At 36.9% G+C, this 26,708-nt stretch overlaps 1 protein-coding gene, 1 non-coding gene and 1 pseudogene across 2 annotated transcripts in view; 2 read left to right on the forward strand and 1 right to left on the reverse strand.

Annotated features, from left to right (window-relative positions):
• The window catches only part of ANKRD31 (ankyrin repeat domain 31), a 130,494-nt gene that overhangs the window by 50,212 nt on the left and 53,574 nt on the right, over positions 1-26,708 (forward strand). The window contains 5 exon segments of the mRNA XM_077759843.1: positions 7,252-7,394; positions 16,363-16,510; positions 21,258-21,310; positions 22,513-24,007; positions 24,658-24,825. Coding sequence (XP_077615969.1) covers positions 7,252-7,394; positions 16,363-16,510; positions 21,258-21,310; positions 22,513-24,007; positions 24,658-24,825 — 2,007 coding nt within the window.
• LOC144228136 (small nucleolar RNA SNORA51) lies at positions 7,441-7,571 on the reverse strand. Its single transcript, XR_013334128.1, has one exon. It is a non-coding gene; the product is annotated as a small nucleolar RNA SNORA51 (small nucleolar RNA).
• LOC144228046 (metallothionein-1G pseudogene) lies at positions 9,750-13,191 on the forward strand (annotated as a pseudogene).

Below are 26,708 nucleotides of genomic sequence, written 5' to 3' on the forward strand. Positions count from 1 at the left end.
AAAGATATATATACTAGAAAAATTTAAGTATATTCTGTGATACAGTCTAAAAAAGCGAAGTGCCTTTTGAGAAATTAATAAAATGTTATAGTAACAGACCAATGGGCTTTCATAGGTTAACATTTGCATTTTAAGTCCTCGTTCACATTTTGATATCTTTTTCTTTCATTTAAATTTTTTTAACGGTTTATTTATTTTTGAGAGGCAGAGCATGAGCAGAGGAGGGGCAAAGCGAGAGAGAGATACAGAATCTGAAACAGGCTCCAGGCTCTGAGCTAGCTGTCAGCACAGAGTCTGACACGGGGCTCGAACCCATGAACCATGAGATCATGACCTGAGCCGAAGTCGGCCACTTAACCAACTGAGCCACCCAGGTGCCCATCTTTTTCTTTGATTTAAAAAACCAGTGGCAGTAACTCTTCATCTATCAAAAACAAAGGTGACAACCAGAAAATAGGGTGACAAAAGTCTCAATACCCAAAACAGATTTCATAAAGCTTCTTTGCTAAAACTATCTCAGACCAATGCTTTGAGCATTATTTTACACAGAATTCTATCTGATTCCTATATCTCTGGCATAGTAGAGCTGAAAGGAAAGATTGGCACAGACCAGGATATTGATAATAGCAAGAAGTTTAACAGCAAGTCAAGAGACAAAAAAATTAAAAATGAGAGGACACATTGTTGAGAACTATATAATGTAGTAAAGCATGCACTTAGACTTCTGCGGGTGTTAACAATTGCTACATTAGAGTATATAATATTATTAGGATCTTGACTCTTTATTTAAAAATTTGTTAAGTTATATTTTCTTTCTGGAAAATTTATAATCCTATAAAGATCTAAAGAGATTTCCTTCAAGATGGTTAAATTTTTAAAAAGAAAAAAATTGCTTAAGGATCTTCCAATCTGTAGGGGTGCCTGGGTGACTCAGTCAGTTAAGTGCCTTGATTTAGGCTCAGGTCATGATCTTAAGGTTTATGATTTCAAGCTCTACATCAAGCTCTGCGGCGACAGTGTGGAGCCTGCTTGGGATTCTCTCTCTCCCTCTCCCTCTCCGCCTCTCCCCCACTGATGCTTTCTCTCTCTTGCTCTCAAAAATAAAGTTAAAAAAAAAGAATCTTCCACTGATAGATCTGGGAGATAATAAAAGAAGGAGTGGTTTTATAACACAGAAAGAGTAATCCCTAGGGGAAGGGAAATTCTTTGTATGTTTGCTTTCTATCCTTTTAATTTTTAAAGTTTATTTATTTTTGAGAGAGAGACAGAGTGTGAGTGAGTGAGGGGCAGAGTGAGAGGGAGACACAGAATCTGAAGCAGGCTCCAGCCTCTGAACTGTCAGCACAGAGCCCATTGGGGTACCTGAACCCACAAACTGCGTGATCATGACTTGAGCAGAAGTTAGTTGCTTAACCGACTGAGTCACCCAGCTGTCCCTGTATGATTTTTTCTGTGAGATGTAGCCATATCTGGTCTACAGTGGCTCTCTCTGCAGAATAAAGGTCCTTCTGGCTTTGTCGATGCTGGGAATTTCTTTCAACCTTAAGATTGATACTGTTCATCACTGGGTCATTCTTGCTTAGGTCTCACTTAAAGTAGCGTTTATTTTTCACTCCTTCCTTGAGGCCCTATCGTTTACTCTGAACTAAAGACATGCAGTAATTCTCTTCTTTGGGAATTTTCTGCAGTAAGTTTGAAACAGGAGAGTGGCTTTTCACTGTACATTTCACCTCATGCTTTTCATCATTCTGGCTCAGGGAAAACAAGCTGATCTTTTGTTATGGGTTTCTCGTTCCTAAAGCAGTCATTTTGCCCTTTTAGGAAACTATTATTGTAGTTTAATCACAACCTAAAAAAGGAAAGGAAGTTTTCTGGGAGTAAAATTATCATCTTCATTCCAAAGTTAACATTTGGATTTCTCACATTTTATTTTTCATCCTAGTCTTGTGGCAGAGAATCAGGTTAACCAGTATACACGTTGATAAGCAAATTTTCACAGGTCCCGTAATCCAAACAAGTTCATAGTTTTTATCAGAAATAGTGCTTGGAGGGATGTAATTTTTTACTATGTTTTTAAAAATAGGTCGTCCTTAAGTGTTTATGTCTCAAAAGTTCACATGTGAGCTATTTATTTGAAATTTTTATGACATTATGAAAAATTTCAAACATACAGAGAAGTTAAAAAATTCCACAGTAAGCATCTATATACCTATGTATCTATTTTCTACGTATTTATTTTCATCACATACTTACATAAAGGAAAACACTCATGTGTTTCTCTTCTACTTCTATTCATAACACTTGTGATATCACATGTGTGGGTTTTTTTTTTTTTTAATGTTTATTTCTGAGGGGAAGAGCAAGCAAGCTAGAGAAGGGCAGAGAGAGAGGGAGATCCAGAATCTGAAGCAGGCTCCAGGCTCTGAGCTAGCTGTCAGCACAGAGCCTGACGTGGGGCTCAAACCCATGAACTGTGAGATCGTGACCTGAGCCAAAGTCAGTCACCTAGCCGACTGAGCCACCCAGGCGCCCCACATGTGTGGGTTTTTGACACCTCAAGCAATTCTCCAGCACCAGCTGAGTGTCCTGCAATTTAATTGATTTTTGACACTAACCCATATTAGCATAGATCCCACAGGTTAAGGGCTCAGCCAGCCTCTCCCACTTCAGATGCCAGTCACAAGTAGTAGTCTTCTTGGTTACCCACAATTTCTGTTTGGCTTTGCTACAAATTGGAGGTTCCCACAGTCCCCTCCTTGGGTTCAGTTATTTCCTACACTAGTTCACAGAACTCAGGGAAACACTTCCTTATGTTTACCATATAAGTTTATTTATTACTATAATAAAGGGTATGACAAAGGACACAGATAAACAGCCAGATGAAGATACATAGGGTGAGGTCTGGAAGGGTCCTGAGCCCAGGAGCTTCTTTCCCTGTGGAATTGGAGTGTGTTACCTTCTTAGCACATAGTTATGTTCACCAACCTGAAAAAGTTTTCTGAACTCCAGGTTTTTAGGGTTTTCATGGATTCTTCTTCATGAAGGCAGGGCAGGGATGGGGGGCCGTGAACCTGAAAGTTTCAAGTTTCTGATCATGGTTTGGTCTTTCTTATGACCAGCCCCAACCTGGGAGCCCACCAAAAGTTGCCTCACTAGAACAAAAGATATTTTTGTCACCCAGGGAATAAGGGACTTAGGAGCTTTGTGTCAGACACTTTTATCACTCAGAAAATTACAAAGGTCTTGGGGGTTCTGTATGAGGAACTGGGGTGAGAGACCAAATCTTAGAACAGAACATTCTCCTGGCACCCCTCTTTAAAAGGGTTTAGGAGTTCTGTGCCAGGAACCAGAGGGCAGAGACCCTGCCTATCTATCATGCCTATCCATCTATAAATCTCTATCTGCGCATCAATCCATCTTTATGTTGATGCAGTTCAGAGAAAGTTAGTACATTTTATCACTAAACACCTGAGAAATAATATCTCTAACTAGAATTCAATTTTTTTAGAGGTATTAGAGGTATATATTCATTCACTTGTGTAACCCAAACCTCTGTCAAGATAGAATACCACCATCATCCTAGAAAGTTCCTTCATGCCTCTTCCCAGTAACTCCCCACCCCAACTCTAGAAGCCATTACTGTTCTCATTTTTCACTTTTTTTTGGATAGTTTTGCCTCTTCAGTACTTCATCAGTAAGCATGATGTTAGCTGTAGGATTTTGTAACTGCTCTTTATTATATTGAGGAATCCATTCCTAATTTGCTGAGTATTTTTTTTAGGAATGAATATTTGGTCATGATATATCATCCTTTTATATATTGCTAGATTCAATTTAATACAGTTTTTTTTCAGGTTTTTTGCATCTGTGATCATGACTAATATTGGTCTGTAATTTTTTTTTGTTGTTGTAATGCTTGTGTTTGGTTTTGGTATCAGGATTTGCTAATATTTCGGTGAGGATTTTTTGGTATCTATGTTCATAAGTGACATTGATTCATAATTTTCTTGAAATGATTTTGGTTTTGGTATCAGCATTATGCAGACCTCATAAAATGAGTTAGGAAGTATTCTCTTCTCTGGGGCGCCTGGGTGGCTTAGTTGGTTGGGCATCTGACTTTGGCTCAGGTCATGATCTCAGGGTTTGTGAGTTTGAGTCCCGTGTTGGGCTCTGTGCTGACAGCTCAGAGCCTGGAACCTGCTTCAGATTCTGTGTCTCCCTCTCTCTCCACCCCTCCCCTGCTCACGCTCTCTGTCTCAAAAATAAATAAATATTAAAAAAAAAAAAAGCATTCTCTTCTAGTTACTGGAAGAGTGTGTGTAAGATTAGGGTTAGGGGTGCCTGGGTGGCTATCAGTTAAGCGTCTGACTTCAGCTCAGGTCATGATTTCACAGTTTGGGAGTTTGAACCCCGCGTTGGACTTTGTGCTGACAGCTCACAGCCTGGAGCCTGCTTCGGATTCCCTGTCTCTCCCTCTCTCTGCCCCTCCCATGCTCATGCTCTGTCTCTCTCTGTCTCTCAATAATAAATAAACATTAAAAAATATTTTTTTAAAGATTGGGGTTAAATGTTTGACAGAATTTATGAGTGGAACTATCTGAGCCTTAATTTTTTTGTAGCAAGATTTTGAAAATAAATAAAAATTCTTTAATAGGTGTGAGCTATTCATACTTTGTTTCATCCTGTGTCTATTTTGGCAAGCTTTATTTTTCAAGGAATTTATCCTTTTCACCTGTGTTATAGAATTTATTGGCATGAAGTTATTTATAATACTCCCCTATTAATATCTGCAGATGTTTAGGGATATTTATCTTTCATTCCTGATATTGCTCATTTCCTTCCTTCCTTCCTTCCTCCCTTCCTTTCTCACTGACTTCTTTCCTTTTTCTTTTTTCCCCTTTCTTCCTAAACTAGTTTAAGCTAGACGATTATCAATTTTATTGCTTTTTTTAAAAAAACTAACTTCTGGCTTTAAAATTTAAAGATAAAAACCATTTATCTTTATTAAATGTTATTAACTTCTGCTTTTTTTTATTCTACTTACTTTGGGTTTATTTTGTTCTTTTTCTATTATGGTTGAAAATGAGGTCACAGATTTTTGTACCTTTTTTCCCTGCTGTAGGCATTTAAAGCTTTAAATTTGCCTCTAAATACTGCTTTTGCTGCATCCAGCAGATTTTAATATATTGTATTTTCATTATCATTTATATTGAAATACTTTAATTTCTTGGATGATTACTTCTTTTACTTCAAGATTATATTAGAAGTAGTTAAATTTTCAAATACTTGAGGATTGTCCAAGTATCTTTCTGGATTAAATTAATTTCTAATTTAATTACTTTTGGTCAAAGGATATACTTTCTGTGAATTTTTTTCTTTTACAATTATTGAGAATTGGTCTACTTCTTAGTATATAGTCTTTCTTGGTTAATATCTCTAGTGTATTTGAATGTTTATTCCTCAGTTTTATGTAATGTTCTCTAAATGTTGCTTAGATGAAGATGTTTGATAGTGTTCAGATCATGTCTGGCTTTATGGATTCTTTTGTCTAGTTAATCTATCATTTCATAAAAAGGATACTGAACTATTAACAACTATGATTGTAGGGTTGTCTCTTTCTCCCTTTGGTTCCGTCCATTTTTGCTTCTTGTATTTTGAAGCTTTGTGATCAGGTATGTACACAGTTGTAAATTGTCATGTCTTCTGATAAATTGACCTTTTAATTATTATGAAATACTTCTCTTTATTTCTAGTAATATTTTTTGTCTTGAAGCTACTCTATATGATATTAACATAGACATCCTAGCCTGATCTTATGTTTCTTTGTCTAGTTGCTATATGTTTTTCCATCCTTTTATTTTCAACCTCTTTATATTTAAATTTTATTTCTTATAGACAGCATACATACATATTTCTTATAGATAGCTTTTTTATCCATTCTGATGATCTTTTTAGTTGGAGTGATTAGTTAATTTAATTTAATATAAAAGGTAGGATTGAGTGAGGACTGCAATTATGCTAATTATTTCTTGTGCATATTATCCTTTTTTTCCTTTCTGTGTCTTTGCATTTTTTTGTAGTGATTACTCTGGAGCTTGCAATGTACATCTTTAACGTGTCATTCTTTTCAGAGTTAGTATATTAATGTTTCTGTAAAATGTGAGAACATTGAACACATCTCCCTTATCTTTTATGCCATATATATGTATATAACATCTATATACATTAATAACACTAAAATAAAATGTTATAATTTTCAGTTTAAACAGTCACATGCATTTTAAGGAAATTTGTAGGAAAAAATCGTCTATTAACTATATATTTACCTTTTTTGTTGCCCTTCACGTTTTCCTCAAAGCTTTCTAATTAATACTATAGGAGAAACTCCTTCTATAACATCTTATGACAATAGATCTTAACTACAGTGATACTGCCTTTTAGGGAACATTTGGCTATTTATGGAAACATTTTTGATTGTTACCACCAAAATGGAGGGGTGCTACTCGTATCTAATAGAATGCTCAGAACAACAAAGAATTATCTGGCCCAAAATGTTGGTGCTGAGACAGAGAAACTCTGGCTTATGGAGAAGGTTCTGGGAACAGTTAATGAAATACCCCCCCCCCCTTTTTTTTTAAATACACTTTTAACATGCCCCTTTTAGGTGTTCTTACATCTATCATACGATTTATTGGAAATGAATATATATAACTTATACCTTGTCTCTGGCTAACAAGGGCACATAGGTACTTGTTAAGCACATACAGGTACTTATCTGTATGCCTGGTTTTCTTACAGTAGTTTGTGTTAGAACTACTGTAAGTAGCTTTTTACAAATAAGGAGAAAAGAAATTCATATCCTCACAGCTGGTTTACTTTAATGGAAGTACCTTGAGCTAGAAATAACATTTTCCCCCCTCTTTTCTGCAGAAAAATAGCCTATAACTAGCATTGTCTTTAAGCTATCAATGACTCCTTTACAGCCTTTTTATTTAGGGGGACAGGAGAAGTTTCAAATATTTTACTTTTTTTCATATTTTTTCACAACTAAGTTGGAGATAGGAATTTGATTTGGCCTTCAGATTTATTGAATCCATCTAATAATAGTTTATTTTCATGGTGGGATTATCTTGTCTCATATAATCAAAATATTTTTAAAGAAACAACTTAGAGTTTATATTTTTTTAAGGGCAAGCACAAAACATTAAGATGCCAAACATAAAAAAATACCATTTCCTTTTCGTATAATAGGTTGGACAGCACTTCATGAAGCTTGTGTAGGAGGATTTTATCAGACAGCAAGTGAACTATTAAAAGGTGGAGCAGATGTAAATATCAAAGGAATGTACCAGATCACTCCCCTACATGATGCTGTGATAAATGGACATTATAAGGTATTGTGACGCTTTTGTTTGCATCAAATACTACATTCTTTTTTTCCCATGTCCCCCCATTCACAATACAGACCAGGCAAAGCACCTGGGCTGAGGTGTATATGGGTGGATTTACTCTGCCTCCTCTTTCTGAACAGTCAGTGTAAGAACACAGCCTGTGGTAAGCACCAGGAGTCACAAATACTACATTCTATAGATACTAAAAATCTCAGGAAGCAAGCAATAGGGATTCAGTTATTGTTTATTCTTTTAATGGATATTCAGAATATGTAATAAAATTTTACTTTGTGATAGATATGCCTAATATGGTAGATGCTATTTTACATGTTACTTTTGATAACTACGGGTAGTGTTTTGGTTACACATAGTATTTTTTTTAATGTTTATTTATTTTTGAGAGAGAGTGAAAGTGGGGGAGGGGCAGAGAGAAGGGAAAATAGAGAATCCGAAATGGGCTCTGTGCTGACAGCAGTGAGCCCAGTGTGGGGCTCCAACTCAAAAGCCATGAAATCATAGCCTGAGCTAAAATCAGACTCAACCAGCTGAGCCACCTAGGCACCCTGTGGGTACACATAGTATTTTTTAATTTAATTTTTATTTTTTTAAGTTTATTTGTTTTTGAGAGAGTGGGGAAGGGACAGAGAGGAGAGAGAGAATTCCAAGCAGGTTTCTACTGTCAGTGTGGAGCCCAGTGCGGGGCTCAAACTCAAAAACCACAAGACCATGACCTGAGTGAAATCAAGTGTCCAATGTTTAATCCAACTAAGCTACCTAGATGCCCTCACATAGTATTTTTTAAGCTTATATACTTCTTTAGACTGTTGGTTTTAGCAGAAGCTTTTCTGCTTACAGAGTGTTACATGATGATGTCCAGGCCCAACAGGAGGCATACATTTTTATGGACATTAGTGTCACTTTCAGAGTCCACGTAAGACATGACTCTCTTGGATTTAATGATTAGCCAGCAGATACTAGCATAGATGTACCCCTGTTTAAAATATCAAAATACTATAGTTCCACACAAATCGGTTAATAGTAGCTACAATAATGGTAATATTAATTAAGATGATCAATTCCAGCATGTGCAGTTTATTTCAGAAATAAACTTATATTCTGAGCTTCCCAGATATTTTCGGGTTCAAGCACCACATTACAGGACTGAGACGTTTGCTGAAAATATTTATGCTTGTTTATCTCAGGTATTGGAAGTTGCCTCTGGGTTCAAACTCCTAGGGTAGAAAAGGGAGCTAATCAGCTGAGCTCGGGAAGTTATGTTCTACTTACTTCCAAGAATAAATGCCTAACAGATAGAGCTGGGGAAGGCTTCTGGGAGTCATGGGCATAGACAGAGCATAACCCTTCCTAATATGACACAGTACTTCAGGAAAGTTTAGGGTCTTTTGCCTTCTTTTAATAATATATCACTTGCTAGTAGGTGGTCACCCTCCACATTGTAGAGAAGGCTGGGTGGGGAGGGGAATTTAATGGCCGCAAGAATGCAGGCTTAGACAAGTAATGGTGTTGTGAGCCCTCTCTTTGTCCTTTACTTCCTCTTCAAAGCTGGTCTCCATTAGAGAAATGTCATGCCAAAACACTTCTTCCCTCTCCTCATGGCCCATCTGCTCTCCCAACTTGACAGGGCTAACTTACCCTCATCAAAAGTCTTTTCCCACTTTGGGCAAGGTGAGCCCTGAGCACTTCACTTTTTCTTCCTTTCTTTCTCAGTTTTTCCTTTGTTTCATCTGATAACTTGGCTTTAGTCAATGTCTGCCTCATAGGCTAAAACTGGCTATCTCCTGTCTGGCCTTTACAGATATGTAGCCTTCTCTTACTCCCTCAGTGAAGTTAAAGGGACCAAGGACACACACCTCTAACTCCAGAATCTAGTTACTCACTTCTGTCTCCCTGTCTCTTGCCACCTTTTGTGTTCCTATGACTGATGTGCTTCTGGCACCGTGGTGTATCCTGACTGATGGCAGGAGAAAAGAGAATGGCAAGACGGAAGCAGAAGTCTAGAGAAAGGTGATGAGAATTAAAAGCTGAAACCCAGAAGGGTACTGTAAAGTCTTCTCTGTTCCCTTCCCCTTCTGTTTAGCTGGAGGGAGACAAAAAGTTACTTCAATCAGTCCAAAAGAGATTTCCAAAATTCCAGGTCCGTTTTGGACTGACTGAAGAACCAAAGCCTTAAAAATCAAAGGGCAGGATATTGTTTTGAGGATGGAGTAGGGATGGAATGAGCATCAGATGAAGATCTAGGCTAACCTTGGGGAATCTCATATGTGAGACAAAGATGATCAGAGAAATGGTCTAGACTCTGGGTATTGCTCCCATGTATTACTAGTTACAGGACTAAAAATGTCAGACCAGGGAAGCCCTGGGAACCTGATACTGGATCAGGCACCTGAAGAGTGTGAGTTTCTTAAATATTCCAGAGTTGAAGGAACTTGAATATATTGTGTTACAGGAATTAACTTTTATACTAAAAGATGGGATATCCTAAGAGACAGTACCCTATATTTTAAAAAGTTTAAAGCCGTTAAAAATACCTTTTATGATTCCATTTGTTTGAAATATTTGCAGTAGTCAAAGCTTTAGAGACAGAAAAGATTAGGAATGGAAGGTGGGGGCTTGCCTGGGTGGCTCAGTCGGTTAAGCGTCTGACTTCGGCTCAGGTCATTACCTCATGTTCATAGGTTTGAGCCTCGTGTTGAGCTCTGTGCTGACAGTTCAGAGCCTGGGACCTGCTTCGGATTATATGGCTTCCTCTCTGCCCCTTCCCTGCTCGTGCTCTGTCTCTCCCTCTCTCAAAAATAAATAAAAACATAAAAAAATAAAGGAAGGTGGGGAATGGAGAGTACAATTCATGGTTAAGGGTTTTTATTTTTAAGGAGAAATTAAAATATTCTAAAATTAGATTGTGGTTGTAGTTACACACTCTCTTAATAAACTAAGAACATTGAATTATATTTTTTAAATGGGTGAATTGTGTGGCATGTAAATTATACTCAAAGCTATTAAAAATACTTTTTTTAATGTGGAAAAGGTGGAATTTGAGAATTACAAATGATCAGCTCATTGTGATTCCTTAAAAAATCTGGAATAAGTTATTAGACACATGGGAGACATTTAGATAAGAATGCAGTGATCTTTGAGAATCTGTAGGCATCACTAAGAACAAGTCACATCAGACTAACCTTGATGTCTTCTTTATTAGGCTTACTTTGTTAATAGGTGAAGGAAATGGCATGACAAGTTGATGTAAGCTATCATGATTTTAACAAAACTTTTATTTGATGAAGTGTCCTATAGTGTATATGAGATGTTGACTTGGAGATTGGCTTACAGTGTTACTGGGGTTCACATGTATTGAAAAAGGCATCCCTAAGATATGATGATTATTCATTCCACATGTAACCTGGAGTGAAATCTCTTATAAAGTTTGATTATATATTCTGTTACCCTACAAAGAGCCTAAGTCCCTCAACAGGCTGGAACTCGATTTATGTTTTGTTGATAATGGAAATATTTTAAAGAAATCATAGGCATTATACCATTTTACTCATAAATACTTGAGCCTGCATCTCTGACAGATAAGGGCTTTTTTTACACCCACAAAATCATCCTACGTAATAAATATAAATAGTTTAATACTATTTAATATCCAGTCCATATTAAAAGTTCCAAGATTATCTAAAAAATGTGTTTTTATAGTAAGTTTTTGTTTGAATCAAGATCTTTCAAGGTCTATACATTACATCTGTTTGTTGTGTCTCTTAAGTGTATTTTAACCTATAACAGTCCTTCCTCTATTTTGTGTTTTCTTAGGTGTTTTAGAATCTGAGTTTAAAGAATTTTCTAGATTCTGGATTTGGCTCATTTTACTTTTGTGGTGTTATATAGCTTGTTTCTTCTTTTATTGTCTGTAAAGGGATAATCTATTTAGAGACCACAATCTGGGTGCTAGATGTGCTCATTGCTGTGGGATATCATTGCTTTTAGGCATTTTCGGTAAAATACGTATATTTAGAAACAAATTATTAGTTCATACTGATATTTCTTTTGTTTTTTTTTTTTTTAACATTTATTCATTTTTGAGGGACAGAGAGTGAGTGGGGGAGGGACAGAGAGGGAGAGGGAGACACAGCATCTGAAGCAGGCCGCAGGCTCTGAGCTGTCAGCACAGAGCCCAACACAGGGATAGAACTCACAAACTGCAAGATCATGACATAAACCGAAGTCGGATGCTTAACTGACTGAGCCACCCAGGCTTCCCCATACTGGCATTACTATTTCAAATGTAATATTATACATTCATATTTAACTGATTTTATACTTAATGTCTCTTTTTCTCTTAGGCTCAACATTTGTTTCTTAAAATTACTTATTGTTGTATAATGTACTTATAACGTTACTATCAACAATATTATCCATGTTAACAACATTATTATTAACAATGAAAATACTAATGAAGGATTTTTTCGTATTTTTTTCTGTTTTCTGCAGATTTCACTAGTGCTGTGTAGTCAACATATTGTCAGAATACTTGAAAGTATTTTATTCTCTGAATATTATGCTCAGTGAAATAAAGTCAGTCAGGGAATGATAAATACCATATGATTTCACTCATATGTGGAATTTAAGAAACAAAACAGATGACCAAGGGGGTGGGGGGAAGAGAGACAAACCAAGAAGCAGACTCTTAACTGTAGTGAACAAACTGATGGTTACCAGAGGGGAGGGGAGGGAGGGAGGGATAGGTTAAATAGGTGATGGGGATTAAGGAGAGCACTTGTTGTGATTAGCACCAGGTGATTTATGCAAGTACTGAATGACTGTATTGTACAACTGAATTAATATTACATGTATTTTAACTGGAATTTAAATAGAAACTTAAAAGAATTTTATTCTCTGTCCTACTTGGCTCTTATACAAGGAAGTCAGCTGATTTTAGAGGGAAGAAAGCCCTTGATTCAATAATATGATTAAAGGTGAAAAACTCCATAAGCACACTTGAAGTAGAGGTTATTTCGTTAAGGAGCTTATTGTTTGACGAAACAAATAAGTGAGGATTGTGATGTCAACCCCTTACTGCAGTTGCTCTACTTGTTCAAGTTAAGAACCTGTGGTAGCTTTAAAATAAGTCCACAGATTTTTTAATAGTCCTCCTTTCAAAAGGTAGAGCCTCATTCTCTTTCCCAAGAGTGTGGTCTAGAGTGTCAGTGACTTGCTTCTGACAAATAGGATATGGCAGAAGTGACAGTATATGACTTTCAAGGCTAAGTTAAAAGTATTGTAGTTTCTTCCTTGTTTTCTCTTCTCTCTCTCTCATTCTCTCTCTCTCTCTCCTTCATTAAGTATGAGGCTAGGTGTCCTATCATGAGGACACTCAAGTAGTTCTCTGGAAAGGTCTACGTGACAGTGAACTAGGGCCTCTGTCCCACACCCATGTGAGTGAGCCATCTTAGAAACAGATCCTGCAGCCCCAGTCAAGCTTTTATATAATTGTATCTCCAACCAACCTCTTGACTACATCCTTATGAATAACTCTGACCACACCTCCAGCCCCTGCCAGTGACTCCCCGGGTCACCTGCTTGGACCTCCACCCTCACCTTGGCTCCAAATAGACCCAAGCTGTTCCTGCTCCCCCATGGGCTCCTGCACCAGCTCCTGCAAATGCAGGGACACACGCACTCCCTGCAAGAAAAGCTGCTGCCCCTGCTGCCCTGTGGGCAGTGCCAGGTGTCCCAGGGCTGCGTCTGCAGGGATGCATCAGACAAGTGCAGCTGCTCTGCATGATGTGGGGGAGCGCCCATTCCAGAATGAAATAGAGCTGCATGTACAAACCTCAGTGTTTTCACTCTTTGATACTACCTGGACCAACTTGTTACATTCCTGTTTCTATGAAATATTTGAATGGCAGTAATCTCATCTAGGCTTTTCTGGGGGAAAAAAAAGAAGAAAGAAAAGAGAAACTCAGATAGAACCACCTACCTGTGCTGCTCCCACATTGCTGATCCACAGAAACTGTGAGATTGTAGTTATTCTTGTTTTAAGCCACTAAGTTGGAGGGGGTAATTTTATTAGGTAGCCACAAAGAGCTAATAAAGCACCTAAATATAGGTTTAAAGTATGGGAGAAATACTCAGGAAGAGTCATTTATTAATGCTTTTTGGTGAGAAGAGAGTGTTTCAAAATAGAGGATATGTAAGCAGGCTTCAGGATTCATAATGTTAAGGCTAGAGAGGGAAATAGTAAGTGTGGACATTCAGTGAAGCAAACTATCCATTGTCTAAATCAGACACTCTCAAAGTAATATATCCACTCCCTTGGAATCAACAACTCAGATTTCCAGGAAAGTGGGGCTCTAGCCCCTGCCTTTTCCTTTCTCCCAGTCCTCTTTCTCATGCTCTCATACTAGATGGTTATCTTTTTTATGGTAAAGGTTGAAACTCCTTTTTTAAAAAATTTACATCCAAGTTAGTTAGCATATAGTGCAATAATGATTTCAGGATTAGATTCCAGTGATTAATGCCCTATGTATAACACCCATTGATCATCCCAACAAGTGTCTTCCTTAATGCTCCTTACCCGTTTAGCCCATCTTCTCACCCACAACTCTTCCAGAAACCCTCAGCTTACTCTCTATATTTAAGTCACATGTTTTGTCCCCCTCCCTGTTTTTATATTATTTTTGCATCCCTTCCCTACGTTCATCTGTTTTGTATCTTAATTCCACATATGAGTGAAGTCCTATGATATTTGTCTTTCTCAGACTGACTAATTTCACTTCAGCATAATACCCTCTGGTTCTATCCACATTGTTGCAAATGGCAAGACAGCATCCTTTTTGATCACCAAGTAATACTCCATTGTATATACATACCACATCTTCTGTATCCATTCATCCGTAGATGGATATTTGGGCTCTTTCCATACTNTCATCCTTTTTGATCACCAAGTAATACTCCATTGTATATACATACATACATCTTCTGTATCCATTCATCCGTAGATGGATATTTGGGCTCTTTCCATACTTTGGCCATTGTTGATAGCGCTGCTATAAACATTGGGATGTATGTGCCCCTTCGAAACAGCACTCCTGTATCCCTTGGATAAGTACCTAGTAGTTCATTGGCTGGGTCATAGAGTAGTTCTGTTTTTAACGTTTTGAGCAACTTCCATATTGTTGTCAAGAGTTGCTGCACCAGTTTGCATTCCCACCAACAGCGCAAAAGAGATCGTCTTTCTCCGCATCCTTACTACATGGGTTATTATTTGACACAGAGCCTCCAGAGATAAACAGCACAGCCCTTTTGGCAACACCCTTACAAACTTCTTTTCCTAAAAGAAAGCTGTGTACTCTGTATCTCCTTTGCTGAACAAAACATGAAGATCCAGGCATAAATTAGTTATCTTCTCTTACCTGGCTTGTATATGAATTATAGATTTAATTATATCTACAATTACTTTCAGTTTCCTCATCTAGTATTAAATTCTCATAATAATTTAAAAAGTAGAATTGCTGAGTTGTAATAATTTTTAGAGGACCTGGCTTATATTGTCCCTTTGTGGTATTATGTTTTTCACTCCTAGAATGCTTTGTTATAAAAGGAAAAATGTATATATATTTAATTTGGGGGTACATACAATTTACAGAAATTCAGGTCCTTTCTGTAATTCCAGATACTAACATGGAAATTTAAGCTTCTTTTAGTGTAGTATTACTTAAAGCCTACTTCCAACATACTCCCTGATTATATTCTTCTTACATTAAACAATATTTATTAAATACTTATTGTATGCCAGGCACTGAGATATGCACTGGGAATACAAAGATGATTAAGACATATACCTGTAGTAAAAGCTTGGAAGCAACTTAAACATCTGTCAATAGGGTACTGGTTAAATAAAGCACAGTACATTCTTATAGTACATTTAATAATCAACTATTACTCAGCTGCTAAAAAGAATGAGAAAGTTCATTTTATACTGACATGGTATAATATCTAAGTTCTTTTGTTGAGGGGGCAAGATATAGAGGAATGTATATATTCTATGGCCACTTGTGTAAGAAGAAAATATGTATATATATATATATATATTAGACTAAATTAACTTGAAAAATTCAGAAGGAACTATAAACAGTGTTTAAGAAAAAAATTAAATGACTGAAATACAGGGATAGAGGAGGAAACTTATTTTTCATTGTATACTTTTCTGAGTCTTCTGTATTTTGAACTATATTCATAAATTTCCTAGTCATATATAATAAACTAATTTTAAAAGAAAGACATAGTCCTGCCCTCAAAAACCTTAGAGTGCCTGAGACAGATTAATAAGAAATAAGTATGATATTAAAAAAAAGAAATAAGTATTATATATATATGAATATATATGTGATATATATATGTATATTGGGCACTGTGATAAAATATGTACCCAAAAGATGGGAGCAGCAGTGGATGAGGAGGTCAGGGAAAGCTTCATGAAGCGGTTACTTGAGGAGTAGGAACGAATTAAGGATTGACTGGTTTTTCTCCCTGACACTGAGGAGAAGCAACGGCAACACAACTACAGATGGAAGACATAACCATCTCCTGGAACATGTCAAACTTCTATTCACTACTACAGAACACATTCTTCATTCTTGGTGTATCTGCTAGCTCCATTTCACTAGCACCTGAACTTTTCCCTCAGTCCTTCCCTCCTTCCCTCTCCTTTTCTCCCCTCTCCCTTTCCCCCTTTTTCTCTCTCTATTTTTATAAGAGAAAGGATATGTGTATCAACAAGTTATAATTCAGTAGCAGTTGGATTAATTTTTTTTATTGGGCAAAGATGTTATAGGTAAACCCAGCTCTATTGTTGAAAGAAATACCTGATGTTGCTTGGAGTTGTAAGCCAGCACAACATTGGCAATAGCATACCTTTTGTCTGGGCGTGCTCACATGAACGATCTTCCTGTAGGTGGCAGCATTACTTCTTTTGCATGGAGCTGATCCCTTACTTAGAAGTGACAGTGGAAAGAGTGCTTTGGATGAGGCCAAAGATTCACGTATGAAGCGTCTCCTTGAGAAATATATCCCTAAAAACCAAAAACATCTTCTTACATCAGGTAAGATTAAACTGGCCTGTTATATCTGTTCATCATGTTGGTAGAGAGTTACAGAAATTGAATTTAGAATTATAGAAATTAAATTTCCTTTCCTCCTTAGTTTTGAGAAAATCCATCCAATGGTGGTCTTGCTCCATTCCTTTAATAAAGCACAGTGACTTGTTTGCAAATGCACATAATACAAGGACTCTAAAAGAACAAAGATAAAAAAGAAATAATATCAAAGGGACTTTTCCCTAGTTGTGCAATTGCAAACAGTTAAGAAAACTTTTATAAAGTTCTAGTCCCACCCCCCACAGTTTTTTGGTTGAGTAACATGATATGATGTAAATTGTATTTGGCAGTATCTTTTTTGATGAGTATGATCAGGATTGTTTTTGTTTCCATTTCCTAACAATCTTCTCTTATGGTTATGTTTTTGCCCTGTCATCCATTATAGTTAAAAATTGAACTACCAAAGAATTTGATATATGGTTGTCAATAAGAAGATTATAAAAATAATTAACATGCATGGCACTTTCTTTATATTATCCCTAATGCATCTGTTAGATTTTTTAGTAAGATCACAGCATTCCTCTGCTCAAACACTGCAGTGGCTTTCCATTTAATCTAGAAGAAATGTCAGTATCCTTACAGTGGCCTACAGGCCCTTGTATCAGCTGACCACCCAACCAGTTACCTTCTTATCTTACCATTCTCCACTCTGTCACTCAACTTCAGTCACACTGGCCTCCTTGCTGTTCCTCAAATATGCCTCCTCCACCTCCTTCAAGTCTTAGTTTAAGTGTCATCTTCTCAGGGAGGCCTCAACTATCCTATTTAACACTGCATCCTACCTCTTTCCTACCCTCACTGTGGTACTTCTCTATCACTATGCAACCGTTACCCGAAATTTAGCATCTTAAAATACCAAACATGTATTATCTCTCATAGTTTCTGAGGAGTAGAAGTCTGGAAGCATTTTAACTGAGTAACTGGTTCTGGATCAGTGTGTCTTACAGGTTGCAGCCAAGCTGTTAGTGAGGGCTGGTCATCCCAAGGCTCGGCTAGGGCAAGAAAATCCACTTTGAAGCTCACTCACCTGGTTTTTGGCAGGACTCGGTTCCTCACTGCTTGTTAGCTGGAGCTTCAGTGACTTGCCACAGGACCTTTCTCCATAGAGCTGCTGATAGCCTGTCAGCTGGCTCAAAGCAGGTGATCCAGGGGGCAATGTACCCAAGACAGAGGCCTCCAGCTTTTTGTAACCTAATCTTGTAAGTGATATACAAGCACTTCTGCCATATTCTATCTTTTTAAAAAATTTTAAATTTATTATTAAGACAGAAAAACAGAGCAAGAGCATGGGTGAGTCACAGAGAGGGAGACACAGAATCTGAAGCAAGCTCCAGGCTCTGAGCTGTCAGCACAAAGCCCAATGAGAGGCTCGAATTCCCGAACCGCAAGATCGTGACCTGAGCCAAAGTCGGCTGCTTAATCGATTGACCCACCCAGGCACTCCATATTCTATTTATTATAAATAAGTCACTAAGTCTATGAAGTTCCACCGTTTGGAAGGAGGAAATACCAGATATTTTATAAACATATTTTTCAACCTGCCACCCTTATTCCAATCCCTCTTACCTTATTTTACTCTTCGATTTATCTTTTTTCCATAGCAATTAACACCTTCTAACACATTGGACAATTTATTTTTTGTTTTCAGTCTTCCCCCACTGGATTCTAAGTTCCATGAAGGAAAGGATTTGTGTTTAATCTCGTGATAAATACTAAAGTGCCTTGTACCCAGTAGGTGTTAAGTAAATATTTGTTGAATAAGTAGTGTGCCAGTCCTTTTAAAGAAAACTAACAAAATAAATTTGTTAGCTTCAGGAGCTGTGTATTTGCTTCATTCACTTTTACTAAACTATATTTTAATAACATTTTCCCTAAGAGGTAACTATTTGAATGCTGTTGACTAAGGACTAAGACTTGTATCAAAACACCACACTTTATTTAATTTATGTTTTTAAAGAGAATACAAGCGGTGGATAGGGGCAGAAGAGAGAGAATTTTAAGCATGGAGCCTGACAGGCTGCATCGATCCCAAGGCCCTGGGATCATGATCTGAGCCAAAACCGAGAGTTGGACTCTTGGGGCACCTGGGTGGCTTAGTCATTTAAGCGTCCAACTTCGGCTTAGGTCATGATCTCGCAGTTTGTGGATTTGCACCCTGCTTTGGGCTCTGTGCTGACAGCTCAGAGCCTGAAGCCTACTTTGGATTGTATGTCTCCCTCTCTCTCTGTACTTCCCCCACTCACGCTCTGTCTCTCTCTCAAAAATAAAAATAAACATTAAAAAAAATTTTTTTTAAAAGGTCAGACTCTCAACCAACAGAGCCACATAGGCACCCCAACACCCTACTTTATAATAATGGGATAACTTCATTGAGAATTAAAGGCCACCAAGAGGCAGTTAGTTAATGGGTCTTTAGAACAAAACACTCCTTCCTCTGTACCCATTCTCATCAGAAGGTAAGAGGGGCAGACTACACCTTGTTGAAGCCAGGTCTATAAAAGCACATTGAGATAGGTTATTCATGTTTACATTTATTGAGATAGATTTTTGCACTTACATTTACATTTCAAGCTATGTGGAAAGTTGTAAATATTCAATTGGAGGCAAAAGCATGTATATTTTTAAGTTTTTGCTTTGATAATCTACATAATTTCTTTACTGCTCTATTTTATGATAGCATTCATTGTTTTGCTTTTCTGAAAGTGCTTTCTCTAGCATTATAGCCCTTCCTCCAAATCCAGAATCTCCTGTTCACTAACACCTACTTCTGACCTATACCTACCCAAGGGAATTTTATTCATGGAAAAGGATCACAAGCCTTTTCTCTTAGGATTTAGGTCCCACTCTTCCTTCGTGAGGGAATTTAACAATCTGGGCTGTGTTATCATGCTTCATTAGGTGGTTTGAATATTTCTTGTATTAACTTTTGAAGTCTGTCATTAATTATTAGCTGACTTATCAATATAAATCAAAAATTAGTTTAGAGGTTTTGTTTTTAAATTTCAGTTGAATAACTTTTAGTTACGGGAATTATGGATAAAAAAACTCCCTCATGCAATATTTGGTGCTTTTCTTGGAGTATAATACATCTACTTTGGTATAGCACAAGAGTTCATTCTTAATAAGTTTATAGCCTTACTAAGTTACAGCTTAATAAGTTTATATTAATACTCAGTTTTCTCATTGTAAATTTGGGCTTATAATACTTACTCCTCTACCTACATATCTGTGGGATTGTTACTGTGAGGATTAGAGTCGACGTATGTAAGTTACTTTGGTACAGTACCTTCCACATGACAAAAGCTTGGAATAACAGAATGAAAAGAATTCCAGCTTCATCACCAAAATTCACCATTTCAAAATTTATATCTTTATAGATTTTTTTTAAGTTGGTTATACTGGAGCATATAGACCCTTGAAACTGAGAGGAGATAAAAGCCCTTTTCTAGCTTCCAGATTCTCTTAGGAACCATCCCCAAAATGGTGGTTCCTGTGAAACATTTTCCTGCTCTTTTATTTAAGAACCAAAGTTAGGAAAGGCACAGAGTCCTTTCTGCTCTTTGGAAAAAAAAATAAAATTAATAATGGAGCGCTTTCTGTGTGTCAGGAACTCCTCTAAACTCTCTACTTGGATTATCTTATTTAATCTTCACAACAGTTTTGTAAGACAGGGACTAATTACTTCCTTCATTTCATGGAACTGAGGCAGAGATATTAAGAAACTTACCCAGGGTCACCCAACTGCTAAGCAAATGAGTAAAGATAGAAAGTTAGGAGTAGACTGCAGAGCCTGTGCTCCGAGCCTGTTTGCTTCACTGAAGGACATCCTATGAACCTACTTTCTTCTGTATGAGTAAGTAGGTGAATGCCAGGCCTCATTATACACCTTGTAATTTTAATTGCTATCATGAAAATTATTCCCACAAAATAAAATGTTCTTTTTTCCAGTTACACTTCTGTCAAAATATTTTTACATTTCTAGTTCATAATGTATTTGAAGAATTTTATATTGTTTACATATCACACCTAAGATGTTCATTTATTCCTTCTTCTGTTAAATAATCATTGCATGCCTCCAATGTGGAAGGCACTGTTTCTAGGTTTTTCTCTTTTGAGGCCAAATGTATATATAGGTAGCTAATTCCACCTCTAGGATTTAAAAGAGAAACTAATAAAAGAGTACTTTTATTATCAACCTAGGTATATTTTAGTCAGCCATCTCTTTTTTTCTTCTGCGTTCTCAAGACTGGCCTTTTCTATGCATGAAAGTATGTTTCACTTTTTGAGAGAACGAAGCATTCAAATTAGAACCTTATTAAGCAGACATATTAGGAAATGATAATCCAGTTAATCATGAAATAATTTTTTGCTATATAAAAGTAGTTTGCTGACAGCTGCATATCTGGATATATCTGTGGAAAACAAAAGAATAGTTCATTGCCCATCTTTGTTATTATTTTGTTAGTGCCATATTGCTTTTCCTACAGAAATGTTTTCAGCCTTCTCAAGATAGTATGAGGTTTCTAATAAATATGAAAATTATTAGTTATAGGAATGTTATATATTCCAATTTGAATGGAAAGTGTTTGCATAATTTCACTTATTCTTCTGGTTTTTTCATAGCAAAGGACTTGTAGGTTTTAGATCTGACTACTGGAGGCTCTTTTCTTTGATTTTCTCTTTTTGTTTACAGCTCTAAAGAACAGCACTGACCCCTTGGACATAGAGGATGTACACCAGCACAAGGTATAGCGCTGTTTAGCAGTAAACGTTTTTATAGATTGCCTGTTTTATAGATTATCAGAGTGGAAGGAAAGATGGCTAAAGCATTCATCAGGAACAGTGACTTCACCTTTGCTTTTAAAAAACTATGGAATTTTAATAGGCTTTAAACATGAGCAAATGAGAATCCTTTAGATTCTCTAATTACAAGAGAACCAGGTTCTGGGCTGTTAGTTCAGGAAGCAATTGAGGAAAGGTAGCATATTTCGGCACACTGATGTGTCAGTAGCCATTTCCTTTTTCCTCCTCTTCATGGAGCTGTGGGGTTTATCAGCCATGTTGAATTTCTTCTGTCCTAAGCCAGAGGTGTCAATCCATCCCTTCAGACTTTATAATGTGGGCTGTTAACTCTTCATCTGGTGCTTGGGTTGTGGTGAGTGAGAGGAAGCAGTGTCCCTGTTTTAATCTTAGCAGCCCACAATAATTTTTTCATGCAGATCGGTTTGGAAGCATATCTGCCATCTTGTTTTTTTTTTTTTTTTAATTGGTTTGTTTGTGAAGCTTTTTCTTTTTTCTTCTGAGAGAGAAAGAGAGAGAGCAAGCAAGCAAGCAGGGGAGAGGGGCAGAGGGAGAGAGAATCTTTATCAGTCTCCACACTCAGCGTGGAGCCCAACATGGGGCTCAGTCCCACAACCCTGGGATCATGGCCTCAGCCGATATCAGGAGTCGAATGCTCAACCACCTGAGCCACCCAGGCGCCCCTATCTTCTTGTTTTTAAATCCCTTTTCCTCCTGCCCTACCTATAGTCTGTCAAAGATATTAGATGAAAAAACTCTCAATTCTAGCTCTATATAACAATTGGGAGAGGAGAGCATTTCTAAAGGATTCTCATTTGCTCATGTTTAAAGCCTATTAAAATTAGGTAGATTAAATTTTGTATTATGCTTAATAAGATTAACAGTGCTGAATACTGGCAAAACAAATTAAAATGTGAAGCCGAAAATATAGATTAGTATACATAACAAGTCTTAATCTACTACATTTGCCTTTTTCTGATAGTCTTCTTTTGTGAAATACCAGATTGTATATATCCCATCAGACGCTGTGTTTAGATCAAATCATAAAATTGAATGGAGTAATGATTTCACTTATCAACAATCCTGAGTTAATTGAGTGCAGAGCTACAGTTGAAAATTAAGACTAACTGTATGTTTTGTTTCTTTAGAAACCAAAATTCAGTTCTAAAAATCTCAGTGAGTTTGTTTGTGATGAAAATTCCAACAGACTAAAGTCAGAAGATGTAAAAGTTGATAAAGGAAGCAAAGAAGGTTTATTTATAAATAAAGATGTATATGAACATTACCAAAAAGATTCCAAAGACAGAAGATTTGGTAAATCCACTCATAAGCAGTCAACTCTTAACCAAATACACTCTGTTAGAGGACTCAGAAAAGACAGTCTCCAGGATATCAAAGGTTCTAGCACAAATGTGTCTAAGGCCAGAGGAAGAAGAAATACACGACATAAAAGAACTCAAGTGGACATCGCAATACAAGAAAGCATTCCAAGAAAGACAATCGCTGTTTCTTTTTCCAGAAGAATAAACAGATTGATTACTGGCCAACAAAATATTCTCCAAGACTTTGATGACCTTCCAGAAAAGTCACATAAACTTTGTAGTCCAGCTCTGTCCAATCTGAAAAATGGATTAGGTAACAGTATTGAGGCTTGTTCAGTTCTCAAAGAGACACATATCCACAGCCTGGATTTATCAGATAATCAAGAAACAAAATGCTTGGAATCCACTGACCAAGCTGAAGCTGTTCCTTTCTCAGGACTTTGCTTACAGAAAGAAATGAAGTTACCACTTGTCACTACACATCAACAGTCTCGCAGTCACCAAGAACAACAGCACATTAGCCCTTCTCATGAAAACAGTAATTTGGGTCAAAAAGGTAAGAGCCTTAATGAGTGGGAAAATTCTTTTGCATCCTTTATAAAGGATAAATTTGATGATGATGATGACGACTGCTGTATCTCTGAGAAGACGGTAACATCTAAAAAAGTGGCATGTTCCACAGGTTGCAAAAACCACTATAATTACGAAGAGAACATAACGAATAGAGAAGAAATGGATTTTCAACAGGTTTTCCCTTCTGAAGACCATTTTTCACAGGAAAATAAGTTAAAAGCTTGCAGTCTAACCATACTTCCACAACAGGAAGCTGTTGATTTTTCTGATTCAGATAATACAGTAGGTCCTGAACAACATGTTACAAATGATGAACAATGCACATGTGAAACTTCTTTTGATCATTCACATAGCAGTCCTGACCATACTTCCCTGACTTATCCAAGAACATTTTCAACACAGGAAACTTCAAGGTTGACTGGTCATGTGGAGCTCTTCGGAAGACCTCAAGATCATTTAATGGATCAAACAGATATATATACTGTGGAAAAGGTAAATGAGGGAGAAGACACTAAAAGGGATTACAATGATGAAAACCGAAAACCAAGTTCTTCCAACAGATCTCTTTCCTCAGTTGTTAGTTCTCATGTAATAGAAACAACTACAATTGAAAAAAGGAAACAAGATACTCCAGAGAGAAAAAACATACATAATATAATTTTTTATTCCACTGACAGTATCAATAAGGAATTGACCAACATCTCACAACTTAGACAAAAAGAAGAGAAGGAAATTTCTAATATACCAGGTATTAATAGTATTTCTTGGTTTGTACACATTTCTTAAAGATTTACTTATTTGATAGAAATTTCTAACTGAATTCCACTCATGCCCAAACTGACAAGAATCAGGACATGTAGACTATAATTTAGGGATACTATTAGTTAAGTAATATTGTTTACTTTGAAAATCAAACTATTATTATCAAAGATTGTCGCTAAACTGATATTGATAAAAGTTAATAAACAGTATTTCTATCAAGTTTTGTTTCTTTTTAATATAGCACATATTTAGTATCAGTTAACCTAACATTTCCATAGCAGGAAATTATTAGTTCATTTGATTTCAGTGATTCACTGTATTCCCATAAGAATTGTATCCAGCAAACTTCATATATAAAAATGTATTTTTATGATTTTATTTTAAAGTAATCTCTACCCTCAACCTGGGGCTTGAACTCATACCCCTGAGATCAAGAGTCACATACTCTATTGACCGAGCCAGCCAGGCACCCCTAAAAACTATTTTTTAAGGCTTTCATTCCCTTAAAATAGAAACAAACACAAAAGTCCAGGTAGGAAGAGAAACTTGGAACAGTTATGTGGCCAGACTCTTTTCTAATCATGTAACCAGTAAGGAGAACTGTAGCACTAATGTTGCAAAATGTTTGGTTTTCAGATGAGGAATTGACTAAGAATATCAACAGAGATGAAAACACTATGAGAAATGGTGAGAAAAAAGAAAAAACCAATTCTGAAATTGACATGTCTGCAAGTATCCAAGGACACAAAAAAGTTCAGAATTTGAGAAAAAGACAAAACTTCTTGAAAGCTGCCTGCAGCCAAGGTTTGTATTTCTGTACTTGTCTAGGTAAAAGTTGACATGGTCTGTCCCAGCAACCCAGTCTACTCCAGGGAATTGCTAAACTTTCAGATGTACTGTTGATTTTTTTTCTCATTCACTAGGTTGTAAAATTACTTCAGCTGTAATTATCAGATGGTTTTAACTATAAAGTACCACTTGAGAATCCATTAGTCTTCAGATACATTCCTGTCATATTTCTGCCTATGACTTTTAACTTGAAATGTTAGAGGAGGTAAGATAAACAGTCAGCAATGATATTTGAGTGGGGGCAGCACATCTGAGCTATGCCCGATCACTTAACATACTTCCAGGGAGCCCTTTCAACATAAAGGAAATTAAAGAGTAGCCACTGGTTTTCATTTTGTCAGATGAATGAACTGTGTGTGCTTGGCAATTTGGACAACCTAACTATCTTTTGATAGTTCTTAGAGCTAAGTCTGTGGTGAACAATAGGCTGGGCCAAGCCACTTCAGGTTAATATTAAACACCAAAAAGTTCATTTATCTATTGTCTCTTAAGAGGTAGGAAGGACACTGGATTAGGCATTCTCTGAGAACCTTCTCTCATTGTCCCTCTCTCCAGTGTAATCTGAAGACCTTCTTAAACATCCCTTCTGCAGTGGGTTGAATGGTGGTCCTCCAAAACATGTCCTTGTCTTAATCCCTGGAACCTGTGATAGTATCTTACATAAATGTGAATATTACCTTATTTAGAAACAGAATCTCTGCAGATATAATGAAGGATCTTGAGCTTCCAGAGAATAAAGAATAGATCACATATAAAGTCATTGAAAGCTGAGCATTTAATAGCATTATATTTTATGAATAAATAATAATATTGGAGTAGCTGGATGGCTCCGTCGGTTAAGCATCCAACTCTTAGTTACAGCTCGTTTCTTGATCTCATGGTTCGTGGGTTCAAGACCTGCGTCAAGCTCTGCACTGACAGCATGGAGCTTGCTTGGGATTTTCTCTCTCCCTTTCTCTCTGACCCTCCCCTACTCTCTCTCAAAAAAACCTCAAAAAATAAAAATTAATATTATTAATCAACACAAAGTATTAAATATATTATTGATCAATAAATAATATTTTTTAATTTATTAATAAAATATGCTATTAANAGGGAGAGCACAAGCAAGCAGGGGAGGGTCAGAGAGAGAGGGAGACACAGAATCTGAAGCAGGCTTCAGGCTCTGAGCTAGCTGTCAGCATAGAGCCTGACGTGGGGCTCGAACCCTGAACCGTGAGATTATGACCTGAGTCGAAGTTGGACACTTGACCTACTGAGCCACCCAGGCGCCCCCAGATTTTATTTTAAAATTTTAGTTACATAGTGTAGAAATGTATGATGACAGTAACGTTGAAGAATTTTAGAGTTTTTTTCCCCAAAATGTTTATTATGTGCTTACCTCCTTTGCTATAACACACCAAGAACAAGGTGAGAGTGTTTAGACCATTCACAGTAACAATGATTGGGAGAGATTTTTCAATTCAAACTTGAAAACTGCAGGTCTGCCCTTTTGGGTATTCATAACTTTAAAATATATTCTCTATATATGTATATATAATATTGAATATATAATAGATGTAAAATCTCTTTATTGTTCCAGTAAAGAATTCCTGATTGCAAATTTCTTTTTTTTTTTTTTAATGTTTATTTTTGAGAGAGAGAGAGCACGAGCAGGGAAGGGGCAGAGAGAGAAAGGGAGATGCAGAATCTGAAGTAGTCTCCAGGCTCAGAGCTGTCAGCGCAGAGTCCGACCCAGGACTTGAACCCACGAACCTTGAGATCATGACCTGCACCAAAGTCAAGCACTTAACTGAATGAGCCACTTAGGCACCCCACTGAGCTCAAATTTCTTTTTT

The sequence above is a fragment of the Crocuta crocuta genome, unplaced genomic scaffold, assembly GCF_008692635.1.
Source record: "Crocuta crocuta isolate KB4526 unplaced genomic scaffold, BGI_CrCroc_1.0 scaffold162, whole genome shotgun sequence".
NCBI lineage: Eukaryota > Metazoa > Chordata > Mammalia > Carnivora > Hyaenidae > Crocuta > Crocuta crocuta.